Raw genomic sequence first — 23,255 nt, forward strand, 5'->3', positions numbered from 1 at the left:
CATTTCCTAAAATCATAAGAGCCGTGCTAGTCTAGCATCCTCTTTCTACACTAGCCAACCAGATGCCCACTGGAAGCCAGCAACCAGGACCTGGTTTCCAGCAACTGGCATCTGACAGGATGTAGCCTTCTTCTGCATTAGTTTGTCTAGTCCTCTTTTAGAGTCATCCAAGTTGTGGCTGTTTCTTGTTACCTTGTTGTTGGTGTTGTTATAGGTAAAGGTAAAGGGACTCCTGACCATTAGGTCCAGTCATGACCGACTCTGGGGTTGCGGCACTCATCTCGCTTTATTGGCCGAGGGAGCCGGCGTTTGTCCGCAGACAGCTTCCGGGTCATGTGGCCAGCATGACTAAGCCACTTCTGGCGAACCAGAGCAGCGCACGGAAACGCCGTTTACCTTCCCACCAGAGTGGTACCTATTTAGCTACTTGCACTTTGACGTGCTTTTGAACTGCTAGGTGGGCAGGAGCTGGGACCGAGCAACGGGAGCTCACCCTGTCGCGGGGATTCAAACCGCCAACCTTCTAATCAGCAAGTCCTAGGCTCTGTAGTTTAACCCACAGCACCACCTGCGTCCCATAAGAGACCCATACATTTTATTCTTTGTTGAGAAAGAGCATGTCTTTGCAAAATTTTCACCATCAAAAACTTCTGATTGCATTGTGCCCTAACGCTGAAAATTTAGGTTTTCTAAACCTAGTTTTTCCACCAAAAAAGCTACATTTCTACATTTTTTAAGGCATTTATAAAATCTTTTGTGTGCTGGTGTATTTTTTCCCTGAAATACTCATCATGTTATTGATCTCTGTGTAAAATTTCAAAGAGATCTGATCATTGGTTATGGAGGGGGAAAATAAAATGCACACAAGGCTGAGGATCTCGAGAGGGACAGAAACACAGATTTCACAAAACTTTGAAGTGCTATAAAATTAAAACTGTTTGAGATGGGGGGGGGGGGAATTAAGGAGGTTTCTTTCAACCATAAGGGAAGGGTGTACACCAAGTTTCATCAAAATGTGAGACAGTGGGTGGCGAATCCCTTGTTTTTTGCGTTGATTTGATGTGGAATGACCCTTCTGAATAATGCAAGTTGTGTGAATTTACATAATTTATCTGGTTTGGGGGAAGGACAGAGAGCTATGCAAGGCTCGTGGAAGCACCACCCCAACTACTAGAAACCGTAATTCAGCCATCCTTCTGGCTTCTGAGATTTCAATAAATGCTCATGTATGTTTAAGATTTTTTTCAAACAAGAAACCTGAGACTGCAGAGCCAGAACCTGATCCTGAAAGATTTCCATGATTCTTTCATCCTTATTACTTTTAAGCCAGAGCATCCTGACTGGAGAAAAGATGTGCAGAGACAGACCTTCCTCTCCAGCTGTCTGCAACTCAAGATTGTCATTGAAGGGGTTGAGATAGGCAATCTCCTCCTTAGCCTCTCTGTATCTTTCCTTCCATGGGTGTAAAATGAAGCTAGAATCATTAGTCCCAATGTGTTTTTTTTAAGTTTGGAATGATGATTCTGAGCTGGGAAGTTACCAGAGAGAAAGGAGCTCAAACTTCTTCTGTTCAGACTTGCAGCTTGTTTTTGCTGGGGAGAAAAATATGTCAAGGAAAAAATCATTGAACTCTGCATAATAGGTAGTTTGAGCCTCAGGTAGTTGGAGTCCACATTCTTTGCTCTCTTTCTTTTATTTTCTTTTTACACACCTGAATGCAAGTTGTCTGCCCACCTTTCCCCTCTGACTGCTCTTCTTCTTCTTCTTCTTCTTCTTCTTCTTCTTCTTCTTCTTCTTCTTCTTCCTGTTGATTAGGTGTGCGGCTGAATGCTTTTATATGTAACATTTCCTGGTCAGCCACAGCCTTACAGTAATTCTTCTTCTTCTTCTTCTGATTTTCAGGATGTGCCACTGATGGAGTCTGAAAAAATCAAAGGGGAAGATCCTTTCCCCTCAGCAACCCACAAATTCAACGAATCTTCTAATCCTGCTCCAGCCAGAAGGCACCATGATGTCACAGAATTTTTCACCAGGAGCGATGTTTCTGAAGAGAGGGTGGCAGTGACAGCAGAGGATAAAAAGAACTCTTTTTCTCAAGCCCTGCCACTTCTCTTTGTCATGGAAGAACAGATATGGGGCAGATTCCCTAGTCCTGTGGAAAGAGAGACATCCATGGGACTGGAAAGAGGCCAGAGAGATCCAGAGGACTGGGGAGGATTTTCCCAGCAAGAAAATCTTCTCAATATACAAGAAGTCACTTTGGAGGATAACAAGGAGGCCCCTTTGGATCCCCATCAGAGAGAACTTGAAGCTGCTCATTCCTTAAGTGATCATGAATCTTCCCTTTTCAGTACAGCAACTCTTGAACAGATCTCAAGTATTCCCAGTGAGGTCGCGGTGGGAGAGATCAAAGGTGAAGCCCTTCCTCTTGGATTTCCCCAAGCTCTGAACCCTCGTGATGCATTTTCTCAGACACTGTGTGAGGAAACACATTCAACAGGCACTTTTTCTGCTAGTGAGGAATCAGCGTATGACTATCCCCCGGTGAGTCATGATGTTTCAGAGCATCACCAAAACGCTGAGCCTTCCAAAGGCAGATCAGATGAAAATCACTCATCGGAACTAGAGTCTCAATATGAACTAGACAAGAGCCATATGCCAAATATGGAAGTCACATCGGAGATTGATGAAAAGATGTCCTCTAAGACCGAAGGAGCTGGTCAGATGCACCCAGATACCTCCATAGTGAATGAAGAGGGGAAAGTAAGAGAATTAAAGGGACAAAGAGAGGGTGTGAAATCTTCTGCACTTTTCCAGTCAAGTTTTGAATTTTCTAAGGGTGGGGAAATACATTTCGATGTGCAACAACCTAAGCCTAATGAAATTTTGTCTCTGCCAGACTCCAATAGAGAAGACAATAATTCAGATATAGGAGAGGAAGTGGAAGAATCGGGACAAAAGTCATTTATTTGCACTGTCCTCCATCTTGAGGAGGAGGATGGCATAGGGGGAAGCAAGACTCGTTCACTAACGGAGGCGGTTAAAACAAAGCATGCTACTGATTGTGATGAAGCAGAATCATCTCAGGTATCAAAATCATTGGAGTCAGGACCTGCAGAATTGGATCCACCAGAGTTGGTAGACACTGAACTAAATGAGGAATGCCTGGAATGGAAGGGGATAGAGAAAAAAGTGGAAACAGAGCAGAATAATCTAGAATTGGGACACAAAGGTCAGGAACAACAAGACTGTTGTGTGGAAACAAGGCAAGCATCAAAGCAAGGGGGGGAGAGAGAGATAACCGCCCCACTGGGTTTAAACGCACTGCAAATGAACCTGGATCTTCCTGATTTAAACAAGAACTGTTCTTTGGTTGAGGGCGAAGCATCTAATTTCACTTTCAAGGAGCTCTTATCTCCAAATCACGGTCCAAAGTCAGTCTGGACACAGGACTCTGGTAATCCACAAATAGCAAAGGCAAAAGCTACTTCGATATCTAAAGGTATCCCTGTGTGTGAGAGCCCAAGGACACAGGCTCCAACATGCCATGATTCTAGACAACTGGAATCCTCTGGCGTCTTTGACCAAGTTGGCCATAATAGCCAAGGCAGTGAGCAACCCCCTCAGGAAGACAGAAGTGCTATTGAAAGAGAGGACAGCGAATATGGTGGTGAAGAGACAAGTGTTGTGAGTCTTGATGGTGAAGGAAGACCACCATCCTGTAGAGATTTAATAATAACCCCTGATTCACAGATTTATCTTTATGATTCTCAGCCTGTGGATCACCCTGTTGATGGTGAAATCCATATCACTGCCTCATCACTGGGGACCTCAACAGAGGCAGATTCTCTGGAGGAAGGTGCTGGCAAGAGAGCCAGAGATGGTACTGTTGTGCCATGTAAAGAATCAGAATCTACACAAGAGCCAGAAAACCAGAATCTGCTTAAGCCATGTCAGCTGAACAGAGTGGATTGTGGAGAAGTACTGAGCAGTGATGCAGACATCTGGGCTTCCAGCAAAAATGACATATCTGGTAAAGACTTATATGAAGTTGCTCAGGGTACTGCTTCTGAGATCCTTCAAAGTATACCATCAGGGGAGGGTCTGTCCAACGCAGACAGACAACATGCAGAATTCAGCCCTGATCCAGAATCATTCCAGGCACAAGACACTACCATAAGTTATCTGGAAATCCCAATGAGCAGCCTTGAGATTCCAGAAAAAGAAGCAGGAGCAGATACACTTTGCAGGGAACAACAAACTTTAATCAGTGAATCACTATGTTCATTAGTTCTTGAAGAGGATAGAACAGAATGTGGCAACACGGAGACCCTAGATGTGGCTCAGCCAACAAAGCCTTTGACCCCAACACCTGCCTCGGATCAGGCCATTCCTCCAGAGCCTGCTTCTGGCCACTTAAATCAGTTCATGCCAACTGAGTCTGCTCAGTTTTTAAGCCCTGCACCTAATGCAGACACCCTTGCTCAGCCCCTCACTCCTGCTCTTGCACCCAGTCAACCCAGTCAGCTCCTAGAACAACTGCCCTCTCCCAGTCAAGCTTGCCAGTTTTTAGCCCCAAAGTCCACTGCCATTAAGGCGCCACAGTCTTCAGTCCCGACACCTGACAATGAACTATTTAATCAGCCCCCAGTGACGGAATGCAATTCCAACCAACATATGCCACGTCTGCTCCATTCTGATTCGGTGTTTCCTGCCCTCAGTGCCGATCAGCACATTCAACTAGCAAACTCTAGCCAAACCAGGGAATCTGTAGCTCTTGAGTTTAACTCCAACCCCACAGCCTTTACTGTTAACAGGGACCTTCAGCTTCCACATCCAGCTTCCAGCTCCAACATGCCTCCAGCTCCTGATAGTGATCAGTTTGCCCAACAACCAGTTGAAGCACCAGAGTTTACTCTCCCTATTAACTATATAGATGGGGGTGGTTGTGTGTTTGTTGCCGACTGCATCTCTCAGACCATATCCTATGCTGCTGAAGCCGAAAAGCTTGCCCAGGCTCCAAACATAGACAGCAGAGTTGAAGAATTCCCTGTTGTACAGTTGGCCAATTCAGAAGGGGCAGGTACTTTACAAGGCCAGAAGGGCAGGAATATACATGAAGCATCCAGTCTATTGGAGATACACCCAGATGTCGGCATTTCAGGAAACAATGAGCCAGTGGAAGACTCCTCCTGCAGCATTCCTGATACTATGGATATGTGTGATGGGAAATCATCAAATAAATACAGCCTCCATCCCTCAGTAAGGAGTCAGAAAATGTCTGAAGCTGCAGAGGCCAAAAGTCCAATGCAGCCTTCACTTATAGCTTTCACTAACCCAATACACTTTTTCCAGCGAGGTCCTCCATCTCCACCAACTATCAGACACCCATGCAGAGAACAGGCTGCCTGTCAAGGGCCGCAGTGGTGGCAGCAGTCCCAGAGAGAAGATGCTAAGAGAGATGCAGAGGACACAGTCCCACCTGTGGTTCCCAGAAAGGAAGGCGGAGCCAGGCACCTACCCTTAGAGAAATGTACTAGTTGTCCAAATAAAAGTGTCCTTAGGGTAGACGCAAAAGAACCAACATCCAGTTCAAAGAAACAAGAAGTGCTAAGCAAACACCGGGCTAAAAGCAAAGACTGGCACCGGCAGGGTTTGAGGAAGATCTCAATACCAACGGACAATGAATTAGGTGAGTGACTTTTAATCCCTGTTCCTTATCAAAATGACAAGAAAAGTGAAAGGAGGTTGCCCCCCGGCCACTCCCCCAGCTGTGCCGATTGGACAGCTGGGGGTGTGACATGGCTGGGAGTACCCATGACGTGGGTGGCATGCCTCCGCCCTCCAGCCAGGTCACTGGGGGGTCCCAGATGCTGGTCCGCAACACAGCCCCCCAGGGAAGGAGAGCAGACCTGTTATAGACTAACATCAGTCTACAGTGGTACCTCAGGTTACATACACTTCAGGTTACATACACTTCAGGTTACAGACTCCGCTAACCCAGAAATAATGCTTCACGTTAAGAACTTTGCTTCAGGATAAGAACAGAAATTGTGCTCCGGCAGTGCGGTGGCAGCAGGAGGCCCCATTAGCTAAAGTGGTGCTTCAGGTTAAGAACCGTTTCAGGTTAAGAACGGACCTCCAGAACGAATTAAGTACTTAACCCGAGGTACCACTGTATCTGAAAGCCAGCTCCCAACTTTAAAAGAACATAAAATGAGTCCTGCTGGACTAGACCAAATATCCGTCTAATCAAGCATCCCGTTTACAACAGTTGCCAGCTAGATTTCTGCAGAGCATGTAAGCAACAGACTTTCTCACTATGTCCCAAGCACCTGAAAATCTGAGGTATACGGTCTTTGAACATGGAGGTTCCATTTAGTTTCCATGGCTACTGACCATTGATATATCTGTCTTTAGATTTCCCTTTTGAAACCATGGACAGGCCTTTAGTGCACTGTATAGCAGTGCTGATGGTCACTGCCTTTGGCAGATTCACAGAGGATAGAGTGATCAATATCATAAAACTGGAACAGAGAGAGGCTCTGTTGTCCGCATGCTCTGCTTTTGGGCTTCCGGCAAGGATCTGGCTAGGCATAGTTGGAAAAGGAGATGGACCTGATATAATCCAGCAGGGTCATCTTGTGTGCTTAATGCTGGGAACTGGACTTCAGATAAATATATTGGTACCTCGGTTTTCAAACATAATCCGTTCCAGAAGTCCGTTCAAGTTCCAAAATATTCGAAAATTGCAAGACTCAAAATTGAAAACTCAAAACAGAAGCCGCGTTTCCTGTTCGAGTTCTGGGGTGCATTCGAAAACCAAGGCACTTACTTCTGGGTTTTCGGCGTTCAAGTTCCGAAATGTTCATCTACAGAGGCGTTCGAAAACCAAGGTACTGCTATATCAAGGAAAGCATGAAAAGAAATGCAAGTATGGTCAGAAACTAAAATGATGGTGTGCAGATAGCAGATAGCGTTTGTGATAATGAACTGGGAAGCCCTTGTGAGTGGTTTGGAACCACGAAAGCCACCTGAAAGCACATGGGGAGATATTTTGTGCACCATCTTAGTGATGTGGGAATAACTATAGGTCCCAGTGCCACTACGGTGCTATTTACAGTGGGCCATTATGGACTGCAAGACTCTTGGCAAAATTTGTGCCTCCCGTGAAATTAGAGGCAAATGGAACAGGAGGAAGGCTACCACACCTGTGGTGTCATTGAGCAGACACCTCCCCAATGAGTGAATGCTAGTTTCTCAATTTAGGGGCTGGGCTGGAATCAGAAATGTAGGGTTGGGAGGGACACCCAAGGTTCATCTAGTCCAACCCTCTGCAGTGCAGGATCACACCTAAGAGAAGAGATGCAAAACACTGCTCTTGGAGACAGTTGTATTGAGAGCAAAACATGTTGCCTTCCCCCCTGTGGGGGACTGAAAGGGAACAGACACACCATGTATCTCTGTGCACAGAGACATGTTGCCCTCCCATTGGCTCTTTCCTGCAGTATACAGTGGTACATTGGTTTAAGAACAGCTTAGTTTATGAACAACTTGGATTATGAACACTGCAAACCCGGAAGTAGGCGTTTTGGTTTGTGAACTTTGCCTTGGAAGCAGAACATGTTTCGCTTCCTCTTGAGTGTGTTCCATTTGTAAATTGAGTCCCCCGCTGCTATGGGAAAGCACGCCTTGGTTTAAGAACGCTTTGGTTTAAGAACGGACTTCTGGAACGGATTCAGTTCGTAAACCAAGGTACCACTGTATAGTCCTTCTCTCCACCTGCTGCAATGAGCTACATTTCCATTTTTGCAGCTGAGAAGTTGTGACTGAATTGCAAGCACTTCAGCACTTAATCTTTTTGGAATAAGACTATCACTTCCACTATCTCTTCCATTTTCAGAGTTTATAGCATCTCTTATCTCGTCGAAGGAGGAAGCCCCTGCACAAAAAGAAAAATCAGACCATTTCGACAGAGTGAGGTTTGGGTGAGTCTCTTCACTAAGCATTTTTTGTACTGAGCCACTGGACAGCCTCTTGTGGCAGTGGAATTAAATTCCTTCTAGTGCTTTCTGAATGTTTAATGTACTTCTAATGCTATGTCACAGGAACTGAGAACCAACATGGTATATCAGCAGTTACAATGTTGGGATTCCAATTAGTGAAATGCAGGTTCAATCCTTCCTCGGTGTAATGGTTCTAGGGGTTGCTCGTGCGAAAATCGGCGCCATGCTTGGCTGAGTTACCTGGGTGAACCCTTTCTGTCCGGACAGCCACCCATCCGTGGCTGTCTCAATCGCTGGCAGAATCCGTCAGTGGGCGTTTCTTGAACTTCTTCCAGCAAAGAAGCTCTTTGACGCCTAGTCTCTGCCTACTCTCCCTGTGCGGAAGCCTTCTGCGCAGGGAGGGTGTGGGCAGCGGAGGACCCGTGTTCTCCCTGCTGGTCTCCGGTGAGGAGTCATGGAGCCACCTCGCCGATTCCCCCATCTGCCCCCCTTCTCCACTAGTGTTACGCTGATTTCCTTCCCTAGAAGACGGGCTGCTTCTCTCCCTCCCTGTACGCTCTCCGGAATCCCTCTGGAGCCCTCCCTCTCCCTCTGGCCCCGATGGCAGTTCCCTGACACTCGGCTATGAAGCTGATGGGATGACCTGCCTTGGACAAATAAATTAAGCCCCCCTGAAATACTTAATTGCCCTCACCCCCAGTTCAGGTATGCAAAAAAAGCTTCTGCCCACACAGTTCATTCCAGCCCAATGTTTATGCTCAACCCCTCAAGAGATCTGTAAATAAAACATTAGACATGTTGGAAAAGCTTACTGAGCTTGGATATGGGATTCAGGAGCTCATTGATGCTCACCTCAAAGAAGAGGGGAACCTCCCAAGAACCCCAAGTTCTCCAGCTCAAATTAAAATCCACCCTCAAGAACAATAGCTTTGCACAGTTTGAGGAGACCCTACAAAACCTGTGCAAAGGACCTGAAATGAGAGCAACTTAGAGAAGCTCCAGCAGGCTGCCAACCTATTGAACTGCTCAGGGGAAGAGACAGCATGTCTGAACCTCACTGTTTGTGGGGGGCTTCAGGAAGTCTTTTGAGGTTCTGCAGGCTCTTTATCCCCCTTGGGCTGCAGATGTGGAACCATAATTTGCAGTGAGGATATTGCAGTTTTGTTAAAGGTAAAGGTAAAGGTACCCCTGCCCGTACGGGCCAGTCTTGACAGACTCTGGGGTTGTGCGCCCATCTCACTTAAGAGGCCAGGGGCCAGCGCTGTCCGGAGACACTTCCGGGTCACGTGGCCAGCGTGACATCGCTGCTCTGGCCAGAGCCAGAGCCGCACACGGAAACGCCGTTTACCTTCCCGCTGGTAAGCGGTCCCTATTTATCTACTTGCACCCGGAGGTGCTTTCGAACTGCTAGGTTGGCAGGCGCTGGGACCGAGCAGCGGGAACGCACCCCGCCGCAGGGATTCAAACCCTGTTTTGTTAGCCTCCATGAATTCACTGCGGCTGCAAATGACAGCTTTGGGGCTGAGTGGGGCAGGGCGTTAAGTGGTTGAATTCAGATAGCCTGACCTATTTCCCAGCCAATTACCCAATTTTAAAAGCTCAGCTTATCCAATGTGAGCTGTGGAAAGCTCCCCCTTCTGTATAGGGCAGGGGTGCCCAAACTTTTTCCAAAGAGGGCCAGATTTGATGAAATTAACATGTGTGAGGGCCGACCAAAGTTGTTCAGCTTTTTTGAGGATTTTACCCCAGGAGATAAACTGCCACAGAGGTTAGATTAAACCAGCTGGCAGGCTGGATTAGGCCCCCGGAACACACTTTGGACATGCCTGGTATAGGGTATTATATTCCATACAATTGTATGGAAGCCTTTGGACAGACGCAGACCAAGATGGCGAGAACTATGGCAGTATCAACAATTGTGTTGATAAAATATGTGTAAAGGGAGGTGTCTAACATGCCTCACAGAGTTGTTGTAAAGATGAATGAATTAACCTGAAGAAATCTGCCAAATGCTCCTTGGAAGAACAAACTTCCAAGAAGAAGCTTTATCCTGGTTTCTGCCTTGCCATTTTCCTCAGCGAGAGTAGGCAATGTAGGCTATGAACCGAGCGTTTAAAATGCTAGCTGTAACTGATGAGATCGAATGCTCAGGTTATGCTACCCTCTTTGTAGACCTTATCGATTTTCCTCATATTTGTATACTATTCACATCTTGATGTTTTCCATTCCCTGAAAGAGAGAAGAAACTACTAGAGACAGCAGAAACCATCAAACGGCGGCGCTCCAAATTAATCAACTCGTGTAAGTACTTCCTGCCTAACGAAGTTCTCTCTGTGCTAAAAAACACTCTGCAGGTGCAGAATAATAGCAATAATAATAATAATAATAATAATAAGAAGAAGAAGAAGAAGAAGAAGAAGAAGAAGAAGAAGAAGTATTTATACCCCGCCTCATCTGGCTGGGTTTCCACAGCCACTCTGGGCAGCTCCCAACAGATTAAAAACAGAAAATAAAATACTACTACTACTACTACTACTACTAATAATAATAATAATAATTTATTTGTACCCCGGCCATCTGGCTAGGTTTCATTCATTCAGTCACTCTGGGCGGCTTCTAACAAAGATTAAAAATACATTAAAATGTCATACATTAAGAACTTCCCTAAACAGGGCTGCCTTCAGATGTCTTCTAAAAGTCAGATAGTTGTTTATTTCCTTGACATCTGATGGGAGGGCATTCCACAGGGTGGGCACCACCACCAAGAAGGCCCTCTGCCTGGTTCAAGCCTCTAAATGTGGGGTTCATTTAAATTTCCCCAGGGTTAACAACAGACAGAGTGTTTAATTGAGGAACAATAAAAACATAAAAGCTGTGTCTGACGTGAATGTGATTAGAACTAGTAATCTCCATCCTAAACCCATTACCATCCAGCTAATCCCATCTACCCCCCACTCTAAACTGACAAAACTCCCTGCTGTGATTCCATGCTCCCTTCAGTTCCTCTTCCCCACTATTTCATTCTACCCCCTCCAAACATGGTTTGGATGTGATTATGTACACATTAAATGATATATGCTTTTACAAAAGTGTGCTTAGACCAGCCATTTATATTTTGGAGGAAGAGCAGTCATAGGTCCCTGTTCTGGAATGTCTTCCTATTCTAGAATGGAGCCCTCGTTCAGGTTTCTGGATCCTTCAATGTTATTTTCAACGAAAGAGAGATGGTAAAGAGATCCTAAAGGATCTCAGCGGCAGCAGCGTAGCCTGAAAGGGGATATCAAACGTAAGCCTAAAGAAGAGTGTTATTCTCCCTGCTTTTTCTTCTTTTTGCAGAAAATGGGAGTAGATATAGAAACAACCCTAGCATCTTACTTAATTTATCTCCTTATTTTTCTTCCCAGAGCTGGGTTGGCCTGAAAGAAAAGTGCTGATGCGGAATGGGTTTATTTAAAAATAAAATAAATCCATAAACTCATTAGTAACAATGAATTGGATGCTATCTGCAGATTCAGCAAGCCTGGCAAGTTCAAAAGTTTTAGCTTTGCTTACTAAATACAAGTAAAATAAAAATGCTAAATTAGACCTCTCTCTAGGGCATCTAGGGACGTGGGTGGCGCTGTGGGTTAAACCACAGAGCCTAAGACTTGCCAATCAGAAGGTCAGCGGTTCAAATCCCCGCAACGGGATGAGCTCCCATTGTTCGGTCCCTGCTCCTGCCAACCTAGCAGTTCGAAAGCATGTCGGAGTGCAAGTAGATAAATAGGTACCACTCCAGCGGGAAGGTAAATGGCATTTCTGTGCACTGCTCTGGTTCGCCAGAAGCAGCTTAGTCATGCTGGCCACATGACCTGGAAGATGTACGCTGGCTCCCTCGGCCAATAAAGCGAGGTGAGCGCTGCAACCTCAGAGTCGGCCACGACTGGACCTAATGGTCAGGGGTCCCTTTACCCTTTACCTTTACCTAGGGCATCAAAAAATATTCAAACACAAACTAAATATCAGCCTATTCTGCACAGGAAAAAATATTTCAGAAAAACCACATCACTGCAGCAGTCTTCAGGGGGAAAAGGTGGGGCTGGGGCTGGGGCACACTTTATTCCCTTATCCAACTGCCCCTTTCGTTGCTAAAGTCTAGTCACCAGATCCCACTTTATACATGAATTGGGAAGTCGTGTAAACAACAAATGTGGCTGCCCTCATTATGCCTACTTTGCCCCAGTGTCATCCAGTGAAATGTTAATAATAAATCTGTTGCTTATAGAAAAGCCCCAGGTGTACTAGAAATTATCTGTTTTGTCAGCCGTGGTGAAAGGGTCCATATGGGTCCATATGACCAGCGAATGGAAATTTCAGGCCCCTTCCCAGAATTTTAGCTTTCAGGTTTTAAAAAAAGTCTTACATAGGAATGCCAGAGAATTCTATCAGAAACAGAAATAGGAGAAGAAATGGACACAATTTGCATGTGTGTACAAGGTCAGGAATGGAAACCACACAAAGAAATATAAGTGGTCTGAGCTGTTGTTGTATTTTTACTCCACAAGGATGGAGACGCAAATAACTTACGTTTTGGCAGAAGCCAGCCTGCAAATGAATGGAAACCGTGCTGTTTGCGACAAACAGAGATAGGACAGAAATTGCTGCCTCCTTGCATCCCTAGTCTGTAGCTCTAAAATTAACAGAGTTGTGAGGAGTGGGGGAAAGATGCAGGAAAGAATTCTTCCCATTTGCTCAGAAATATAGTAAAGCTGCAAATACACATGTTCTATTGACAAGCTGTTGGTAATTATTTTTAAGTATCAGGTAACATTTCCAATGGGGACGTGGGTGGCGCTGTGGGTTAAACCACAGAGCCTAGGACTTGCTAATCGGAAGGTCGGCGGTTCGAATCCCCGTGACGGGGTGAGCTCCCGTTGCTCGGTCCCAGCTCCTGCCAACCTAGCAGTTCGAAAGCACCTCAAAGTGCAAGTAGATAAATAGGTACCGCTCTGGCGGGAACGTAAACGGCGTTTCCGTGCGCTGCTCTGATTCGCCAGAAGTGGCTTAGTCATGTTGGCCACATGACCCGGAAGCTGTACACCGGCTCCCTAGGCCAATAAAGCGAGATGAGCGCCGCAACCCCAGAGTCGGTCACGACTGGACCTAGTGGTCAGGGGTCACCTTTAACATTTCCTTTAACATTTACCTTTCCTTTAACATTTACCTTTAACATTTCCAATGTTATAAAAATTAAACACCATCATTTTACATGTGTAAATGGAAGTATATTCTTGCTGGTCCAAGGCCAATAACAGCAGAAATAGCCTTATCCTTTTCAGAACCTTCCTACTACAGTCGTATCTTGGTTGCTGAACGCTTTGGAACTTGTACATTTCGGCTTCTGAATGATCGAAAACCGGAAGTGAATGATTCTGAATGAATTTCAGAAGCCGAACATCCTCTGCGGCTTCCGTGGCTTCTGCTTGGCTGCAGGACGCTCCTGCAGCCAATCAGAAGGTGCGTGTTGGTTTTCGAACAGTTCCGGAAGTCAAACGGACTCCTGGAATGCATTCTGTTTGAGAACCAAGGTACGACTGTATATGTCAGTTTCTAACCGGTCATTTCATTTCAATGTTTATTTTTTCTATGCTTATACAACAACATTTGAATTCAGGCTGTTTGGAATTTAAAATGCAGTGTGTTTACTGCTTCACACTGACAAATTAAACCTTGTCCCTTCCTCTCCTCAGTGTGCCCTAACCCCACCACAACCACCCCACCACCCGCATAATAGCTCTGGTTGCAGGCCTGGTGGGTTGAGTCAGAATTGTTAAGACTTGGTGGTTTTTCTTCACAGCGAAGTTGCTCTACCAGGAATACAGCGATGTTGCACTGAACAAAGCCATTCAAAGTCAAAAGAGAGCAGATTCCTTGACCGAAGATTTGGAGTATAAATCCACAGACTCCCCAAGGTTACGAAGAAAAAACATCTCCCCTCAGGATTCCTACCTGCAACGCCTGTCCGTCTCATCCTCAACGTCCCTGTGGCAGGACATCCCCATGGTCCGAGAGAGCACTGTGCTGCTGAGCATGACCCGGGAGGAGCAGAAGTTGCAGGAGGTAATGGAGGAGGAGCACAGCCAGGCATATTTGACTAGAGAGGAGGCTAACTTAATATGGCTAGTGGTAGAACCAGCAGGCCTAGAGGAGGCGAGCTGGAAGATGGAGCGAAGCAGATGAATGGGGTAAGAGTCCAAATGGAAAACTGAACTGGAGAGAGAGCTGCAGAATCAGAATCAGGGAAGTTGGCATACTGGTTTGAAATACAGTGGTGCCTCGCAGGATGAAAAGAATCCGTTCCGCGAGTCTCTTCGTCTAGCGGTTTTTTCGTCTTGCGAAGCAACCCTATTAGCGGCTTAGCGGATTAGCGCTATTAGCGGCTATTAGCGGCTTAGCGGCTTAGAAAAAGGGAGAAAAAAGTGAAAAAAATCGCAAGATTCGCAAGACGTTTTCAGTTACAGATAGGTAGCCGTGTTGGTCTGCCATAGTCAAAACAAAATAAAAGAAAAAAATTCCTTCCAGTAGCAAGATGTTTTCGTCTTGCGAAGCAAGCCCATAGGGAAATTCGTCTTGCGAAGTGCCTCAAAAGCGGAAAACCCTTTCGTCTAGCGGGTTTTTCGTCTTGCGAGGCATTCGTCTTGCGGGGCACCACTGTAAGCAGCTAGCAGCCAACAGCTCTGCTGTTAATTTACTTTATCTGAGTTCTGTGGGGATTACTCTCGAGATAGATGGATGCCCACAACCAGTGCCGTATTTACGTATAAGCTAAACAAGCTATAGGGACGCAGGTGGCACTGTGGGTTAAACCAGAGAGCCTAGGACTTGCTGATCAGAAGGTCGGAGGTTCAAATCCCTGCGACGGGGTGAGCTCCCGTTGCTCAGTCCCAGCTCCTGCCCACCTAGCAGTTCGAAAGCACCTCAAAGTGCAAGTAGATAAATAGGTTATAGGACAAAAAGGAAAGGAGAGAGTGACGGTGAGAGGGAGCAAGAGAGCAGCAAATGTTCAATATCCCAAATCTAAGCAGGTGGAAGGATGGAGGTTTCCAAAGAGGCATTCATAGGATGTTTGGTTGTGTGGTGTTGAATGCAATTCTTGATCTGCTGGTTTGGATAGACCAGTTCCAGGCCTCTCTTCTGACGGACGATGAAGCGAGAGATGCAGTTGTTAGCTCTGTCTCCATCAAGAACATGCAGATATGATCTACTCCCCTTGAGGGTTTTCCTTTTCCGTTTAATTCCATCTCAAATATGATTCATTGCTTCACGGAGTATCCTGTGCTCTAAAGCTTATGTTCTCCATATTATTAACAGGCCAAGTTTGAACTGATTGTATCAGAAGCTTCATACCTGCGGAGCTTAAATGTGGCTGTGGACCACTTCCAGCACTGCCACGAACTCCAAGCTGTCTTAACGAATCAAGATAAACAGTGGCTTTTCTCCCGCCTTCAGGATGTACGTGACGTTAGTGCCAAGTGAGTTGTGGTCTTCCTGTTCTGCTTGTACAGCTATCACACCGAAACCCTGGACGTCTCGAGCCAATGCAATCAATAGATACTTGCCTGTGCCTCATAACAGCATAGTACTTTGCGCTAGACTATACACTGTGGGTGGACAGACCACTGTCAGCATCGGTTTTCCATGCGCTCTTTCATATATATATTCTGTCCTGTTTCCAAATTAATCTGCAACTTTAAAAAAAAAAAGCCAAATGAAAATTCATATTTGAATGCATATTTTATTTTATATTTATTTATTTATATGGCCATTTATAAACTGCCAACTCGTAAAAATATTGTGGCAGTGTATAATAAGATAATTAAAGCATTTAAAATGCAGACTAATACTGAATCGAATTAATTATTTTAAAATGCTTGTTGAAACAAACATTTTCAGCAGGCAGCAAAATACTAGAATTGGAGGTGCCTGTCTGTCTGCTTTCAACAGAACCAGCATTCCAAATTACTGGTGTATATTTTGTCATGAAATATGCATTTCTAAAAATATTTTGATGCTCATTTTATCATAAAATGCACGTGTTTAATACCTTCTGAGCTGATAACAGTAAAGCTAGAGAAGTACAAAATGCCCAGGATAGCTATACTGCAATCCACACATTAGTCCATGAATTCCTCAAGCCTGCCTACTATGCACACATTCAGGCTGCTATTTCTATTATCACATACAAATAATTAGCCGTGGCTTAGGAAATACTTCCTGTAAAAAAACACAACACAACTAAAAGTTTTGCTAGTATTTAATGTTGCATCATTGTTTAACATTGTGTTTTAATTTTTTTTATCTAGTTGCACATTTGCCTAGAATGCTGTTCAGCAGATGAATAGAATAGAAATGACTGAAGGGTTTGTCCATGCTTCTACTTGTCCCCTGTCTAGAAAGCATGGATCTGAGCAGTTTTCCCCTTGCCCTGCTCCTTTTCCAGGGAAAGCCTGCTTTTTGGTGCTAAATCAGAGCAAACATCAATCCAACTGAACACTAAAAAGTAGTTTTCCCTGGGGCAAAACATCAAGATAAGTCAAAGTGTGGATAAGCCCTAAATCTTTATATAATCACCCAAGCAAGCTGCAACAAGCACTCCTTCTCCCTGGTCTCCTAGAACCAGAAGAGGTATGAAGTGAGAGGAGCAAAGACAGTCATGTAGGCACAGTCTCAGATTGCTTGGGGGAAACCCTGGTGATGAGGGAACTTAGGCAGCTGTGGGGAGGCTTTCAGCCTCAGCAACTGCTTCATGGGGGAAAGACCTGTCAGAAATGAGCTGCTGTGCTCATTAGGCCTCACACTCCTGTGCTGATCCTGTTGCTGCTAATAAAGAGTTAACTCCAACTTGCTCGGGTGATTTACTGCAGGCTCACTCCTGCCACACAATGAGTGAGAATTTCCCTACAGCTTGGACATAGGGATAGTTATTTTTCTAGAGAAAGAGAAAGGTTAAAAAGTTGGGGGAAGTGCTGTAATTCTGGTCACCATGTCTCATTATTTTCTTCTGGGGGGGGGTGGTTCCTGCAGCTTCCTATTTGACCTGGAGGAGAAGCTTGAGGAGAACATGTTCACCTTCAATGTGTGCGATGTGGCTCTGAGGCATGCGCCGGAATTCCGGAGGGTTTACCTGCCGTATGTGACAAACCAGACGTACCAGGAACAGACCTTTCGGCGACTACTGTAAGAAACCTAAAGATGCCCCCCTTTCCTATATTTTTATCCTCTTCGTAACACTCCACAAAATGTCCTTTGTGGCATATCTACACCACAGACAAGTCGTCTCCTGTCTTGGGAACTATCGCTCTGAAAAGGGTTGGGGTGATAAGGCTCAATAGCAGACAATGCTCAAGGTTCTGTAGGGGAACCCAGGTAAGTCAAACTGGAAAAAAAACCTCATCTAGAGGTGGACAGTTAGGAGAGATCCACACCACACATTTAAAGCACATCTAACACACATTCAAAGCACATAAAGGTAAAGGGTAAAGGGACCCCTGACCATTAGGTCCAGTCGTTTACCTTCCCGCCGGAGTGGTACTTGTTTATCTACTTGCACTTTGATGTGCTTTCAAACTGCTAGGTGAGCAGGAGCTGGGACCGAGCAACGGGAGTTCACCCCGTCGCGGGGATTCGAACCATCGACCTTCTAATCAGCAAGTCCTTGGCTTTGTGGTTTAACCCACAGCACCACCCGCGTCCCCAAAGAATCCTGGGAACTGTAGCTGTCCCCTTCACAGAGCTACAGTTCCCAGGACACTTAACAAACTGTTGTCAGGTTGTCAAGTAAACTGCCTTTTATATAACAATAGTGCTTTTTGTGGAGGTATAAAAAGCATCACAACAGTAGTTAACAGCATGCAGAAGAACCCTATTTCAACAGGCCACACCTGATTCAGTTCATAAGTGTTTAAGGTACCCAAAACAGATGTTGATACATGATATAGTTCAGGTTCCAGGTTAGAGGAAGCTCTGTACCATTCCAATCTCATAGATTTTATAGATAAATTCATCTATAAAGAAGCAAATTCCAGGGGAAATGATGTTTGCTGCATTCTGGATCCTGGCCCTTCCAAGGAGATTCCACGGTATTGTCAGAGGAATGGCAATCAACTAAGATGCATCTCCCAGAATTCAAGTCCATGGTAACATATCCTAGATAAGAGCTCTAGCGCAAGTTAAATAGAATGAAAGCCCCAAAGAGGTTGGTGCATAATAGTCAGCATTTTGTTTTCTTTTTCTGACTTTATTTGGGACATTTTCACACTGTTCTTCAGCCAGCCAGTCAGAGAGGCTTACATAAAGTGGATAAAAACAGCAGGAAGCAGTAAAACAATAAAAGCAAATAAGAACAAATAATCAGCAATGAAACCAAGGTCTTTCTTTTGAACCACCCTGAGATCTTGTGATGGAGGGTGGTATGTAAATAAATAAATAAATAAATGAATAAATAAATAAATAAGAGATCTAAAAAGGCCTCACACACATAAGATCTAAAAATAAAGATAAAAAAAGATTAATATCCCTCCCAACACCACCCCAGCCCAAGATTCTGTTCAGCCTCCCAGGCCAGGTGGAAAAGGCCCACAAGGCAGTGAGCAAGTCTTCCAGAACTCACTTGCCAAGATGGTCTTTTCAGCAGCCTCAGCTTCTCTGGCCTTTTCAGCAGCCTCAGCTTCTCTAGTTGGGAGTCAATCTAATCTGCCGTGTCTTCTCTCTGGCAGGAATGATGTCCCTGCCTTCCAACAGGTTTTGGAGAGACTAGAAAGCGATCCTGTTTGCCAGCGCCTCTCTCTCAAATCCTTCCTCATCCTCCCGTTCCAGCGCATCACAAGACTTAAACTCCTTCTCCAGGTAAAAGTGTTGGGGACACAGGACTCGCCTTTCCTTGGGCTGGCCAGCCTCATAATTAAACCGACAGTTTTCCTGGCAGTAAGAATGTAAGCAGCAGGAAAAGAATTGGTGGCTACTTCTTTATTGCAAAGATATTTGACATTTACATGCATGCAATGGCAGCAAACCGGAGCTTTGCCATGTAGAAGTGTGCCTCAGTCCAGAAGGTGTTTTCCAGGAGCTTCTGTTTGAAATTGTTTTGGTGAAGGTGGCAGGAATTTAACCTCCTATATTTTCAAAACCTGTGCTCAGCCATTACGCACTCACCTCTTCCCCAGGAGCATGGTTTAATTCCAATATTTATACAAGGCATAGGCAATCTCGGCCTTCCAGATGTTTTGGGACTACAATTCCCACCATTCCTGACCACTGGTCCTGCTAGCTAGGGATCATGGGAGTTGTAGTCCCAAAACATATGGAGGGCCAAGTTTGCCTGTGCCTGATTTATACCCATTTCTTTTGGACTCTGGGAAGTTTTAGGAGGAGTGCTGAAACTTGGTCCATGGAAGCACAACTTCAAAGGGAATTTGAAAAACTTGTTTCTCAAATAAGTTTAAAAACTGGAACCCCTGAAAGGTCCTGCCGCCTTCCCTTAGTTCTCTCTTATCAGCCTAGAATTAAACATGGTGTGTAGCACATAGCATCTGTGGCAACAGAACTTTCTGGCAAATCTCTCTAAAGGATGGAAGTTGAGGGACTGACCAGCACCTTCTCTCAAAACTGTCCCCTATAAAAACTAGCTGCTGACCAGAGGGATCACCTTTAATTTAACACTGCCTGAAAAAAAATCCATAAATTAGCCAAGTATTTAGGTAAAGGTAAAGGTAAAGGAACCCCTGACCATTAGGTCCAGTCGTGGCCAACTCTGGGGTTGCGGCACTCATCTCGCTTTATGAGCCGAGGGAGCCGGCGTACAGCTTCCGAGTCATGTGGCCAGCATGACTAAGCCGCTTCTGGCGAACCAGAGCAGCACACGGAAACAGCGTTTACCTTCCCGCCAGAGCAGTACCTATTTATCTACTTGCACTTTGACGTGCTTTCGAACTGCTAGGTTGGCAGGAGCAGGGACCGAGCAACGGGAGCTCACCCTGTCGTGGGGATTCGAACCGCCGACCTTCTGATCGGCAAGTCCTAGGCTCTGTGGTTTAACCCACAGTGCCACCCACATCCCTTAGCCAAGTATTTAATCTCTTACCAAAAACCCTTTGCTTCCCTCCTGCAGAACATATTGAAGAGAACTCGGCCCGGGGCCGATGAAGAGGTGCAGGCCACTCAAGCATATGATGCACTTGAGAAGGTAAAGGGTGTTGAAACCCATTCTTCAGCCAGTGTGGTGTAGTGGTTAAGAGCGGTAGTCTCATAATCTGGGGAACCGGGTTCGCTTCCCCGCTCCTCCACCTGCAGCTGCTGGGTGACCTTGGGCCAGTCACACTTCTTTGAAGTCTCTCAGCCCCACTCACCTCACAGAGTGTTTGTTGTGGGGGAGGAAGGGAAAGGAGAATGTTAGCCGCTTTGAGACTCCTTAAAGGGAGTGAAAGGCGGGATATCAAATCCAAACTCTTCTTCTTCTTCTTCTTCTTCTCACCACTTCTGGCTGCCTCACACAAATGGTTCAAAAGTTTTCTCAACTCTTCCGGGCCTCAAATTCCCAGTAGATAGAAGCTGTTGTTTTCTGAGACACATGAGATATGAATTCCTTAGATACCCAAGCGACTTCTCTTCCCCTATTAATTAAAAACATGCAACAAATAATGGTTTGGAAGCGGCTCCAAGTTAGTTACAATGATGTGCAGTAATGCATGCATGTAACCCAACACTGTGGTTTGGATGCACAATGTATCCATTCACTGTGTGAATCAACTGTGTTTTTACTGAGCCAATGCCATCTAGTGAGATTCTGGGGTGAGGGGTGATTTGAACCTGGGTCTCCTCAGTTTAAGTCCAGCACTCTGGCCAATACACAGCTAGCAGGAGAATATTCTGAAGTTATATGTTCTATAAAGGTAAAGGGACCCCTGACCATTAGGTCCAGTCGTGACCGACTCTGAGGTTGCAGTGCTCATCTCGCTTTATTGGCCGAGGGAGCCGGCGCACAGCTTCTGGGTCATGTGGCCAGCATGACTAAGCCACTTCTGGCAAACCAGAGCAGCGCACAGATACGCCGTTTACCTTCCCGCCAGAGCGGTACCTATTTATCTGCTTGCACTTGACGTGCTTTCGAACTGCTAGGTGGGCAGGGACCAAACAACGGGAGCTCACCCCATCGCGGGGATTCGAACTGCTGACCTTCTGATCGGCAAGTCCTAGGCTCAGTGGTTTAGACCACAGCGCCACCCACGTCCCTATATGTTCTATAATTAACCACAAATGTTTGAGTATTCCCCTCTAAATAGAGGGTGCCTGGGAAAGTTTAGACACAAAGGGATGTAACTTCCAGCATGGGTAATAAGACCCAGATGCATATCTTGAACGCTAAAGAAATCTAGCTGGTGACCCTTTTCCTGAAGAAGCGGTTGATCCAAAGTACAGTCCTTTTGCGCCTGCCCCATTTAGGGTCAATTTTGTTGAACGTCCACGGCAAACCCGGAAGTACCGGAACGGGTTACTTCCAGGTTTGCCGCTTGCGCACTCGCAGAAGTGCTAAATTGTGCTAAGCGCAAGCGCATAGCGGCGCTTTGTCGAGCGTCTCTTTCATGGTGCATCTGGGGCTCCAGAACGGATCCTGGATGTAAAAGGAGATACGACTGTAACCAGTTCCCTCAACACCAAGCCCTAACCACAAAAGGAACCGTGCTGTCTATGTAACCTCTCCCTTAAGATCGGTCTCTGTCTGCACTGTTGCTTTTTGTCATTACTGAGGCCACACACAGACGGACCAAGTCATCTGTGTCCTCTTGTGGAACTGGGTCATCCCAAGTCCCATGCATCCTGCCCTACAGCTATGAGGTACCCCAGTGGTTTCTAAGTGATTGAGGTTTATCATTTAGAGAAAAAAGAGGGCCGTGGGTAATTTACACATATAAACAGTGGATCTGAAATTAGCTTAACTCAGCCAGAGAATTGGTCTAGCCAATTGAAGATTCTTGCATTTTTCTAAAATGTTGCTCCTGCCAAAACCAGGTGGCCTGATTCCATTCTCTGCCTCCCTGTCACCCTTTCCACTTTGAGAAGGGGACACCCACCCCACCTCCCATTTTTTCCAACACTTCCCCACCCTAATAGCATTTTCCTTTCCACAGCTCATCAAAGATTGCAATGAAAATGTCCAGCGTATGAGGAGCACCGAGGAGCTAATCTACTTGAGTAAAAATATGGAGTTTGAATGCAAGGTAAACATTCATTCAGGGGGTTACAGCTTCTCCCGTCTGACACTGTACTGCAACCACTTGCTTTATTCATGCATAGATAGCCCTGCATAGTGCTGATGATGCCAAGGTCACAGGTTTGATCCCCCTATGGGTGCAATTTCTGCTTTGAAGGGGGTTGGGCTAGATGATGCTCAGGGTCCCTTCCAACTCTGTGATTCTATGACCAGAGCCCTGGTCACCAAGAGGCCTTCAGCTTATCCCTATCTTGCAGAAGGGACAGGAGAACCTGTGTCCTTTCTGATGTTGGGCATACAGCCCCCTAACCATTGGCTATGCTGGCTGGAGCTGAGGGACCACAGGTTCCCCAATGCAGTCTTATAGGCAAGGTTGCCCTCACTGGGATGGTATTGGGCTAAGTACAGTATCCTTCATGCCATCAGGCAACAGCTGGGCGGTCTGTGTGCAGAGCGATGTGTGGCCCATCTACTGCTCACATCCACCTTCCAATGTGTAGGCTAGAATAGTAATTTTATCAACTTTCTAGCTTCAGAGAAACCTCCCCACATGGATCTGTCTACCAGGAAGCCCTTGCTTCTCTGCCACCCCACCCCCTGGAAAGTATTCTAGGCCACACACGCAACTCCGTTAATGCGGGGTGCCAATGCCCCTTGAGCCTCATTGCTACTTCTTGGAGAAAGGAGCACACCCAGAACTCGCCCACACCTGCCAATTGCAGGGGAAAGCAGTTGTGGGTGGGAACGTCTTTCAGGAGAGCTTGGCTGCCTGTTGAGAATCCCCCCCCCCCAATAGCTTTCAAGCAATCTTGCTTCCTCACAAGACAAACTGAAAACCACATTCAGAGGACAGGAGAGTGCACTTCACAGTTCATTACGACCAAGTCTGGCTTCTGCCTTTCCAAAGCTGTCCTTCCCATCTCCCAGGACAAGTTCTCCCACTATACAAGTTCTCAAAGTAGCTGTCTTATTACAAAAGAATTTCAGAAATAGACTGGAAAGAG

The 23,255-nt window shown here is 45.8% G+C and overlaps 1 protein-coding gene across 2 annotated transcripts in view; it reads left to right on the plus strand.

The window, feature by feature from the left end:
• Positions 1–23,255, plus strand: part of LOC307215643 (uncharacterized protein) — a 76,626-nt gene that overhangs the window by 44,048 nt on the left and 9,323 nt on the right. For both annotated transcript variants that reach the window (XM_079975079.1, XM_079975078.1), the window contains exons 2-10: positions 1,903–5,692; positions 7,904–7,988; positions 10,243–10,307; positions 13,843–14,105; positions 15,357–15,517; positions 17,070–17,222; positions 18,761–18,890; positions 20,152–20,226; positions 22,169–22,258. In XM_079975079.1, the coding sequence (XP_079831205.1) occupies positions 1,915–5,692; positions 7,904–7,988; positions 10,243–10,307; positions 13,843–14,105; positions 15,357–15,517; positions 17,070–17,222; positions 18,761–18,890; positions 20,152–20,226; positions 22,169–22,258 (4,800 nt within the window). In that variant the 5' untranslated portion in view covers positions 1,903–1,914. The remainder of the gene's footprint in view (positions 1–1,902; positions 5,693–7,903; positions 7,989–10,242; positions 10,308–13,842; positions 14,106–15,356; positions 15,518–17,069; positions 17,223–18,760; positions 18,891–20,151; positions 20,227–22,168; positions 22,259–23,255) is intronic.

Source organism: Podarcis cretensis, assembly GCF_951804945.1.
Source record: "Podarcis cretensis genome assembly, chromosome: 5".
Lineage (NCBI taxonomy): Eukaryota > Metazoa > Chordata > Lepidosauria > Squamata > Lacertidae > Podarcis > Podarcis cretensis.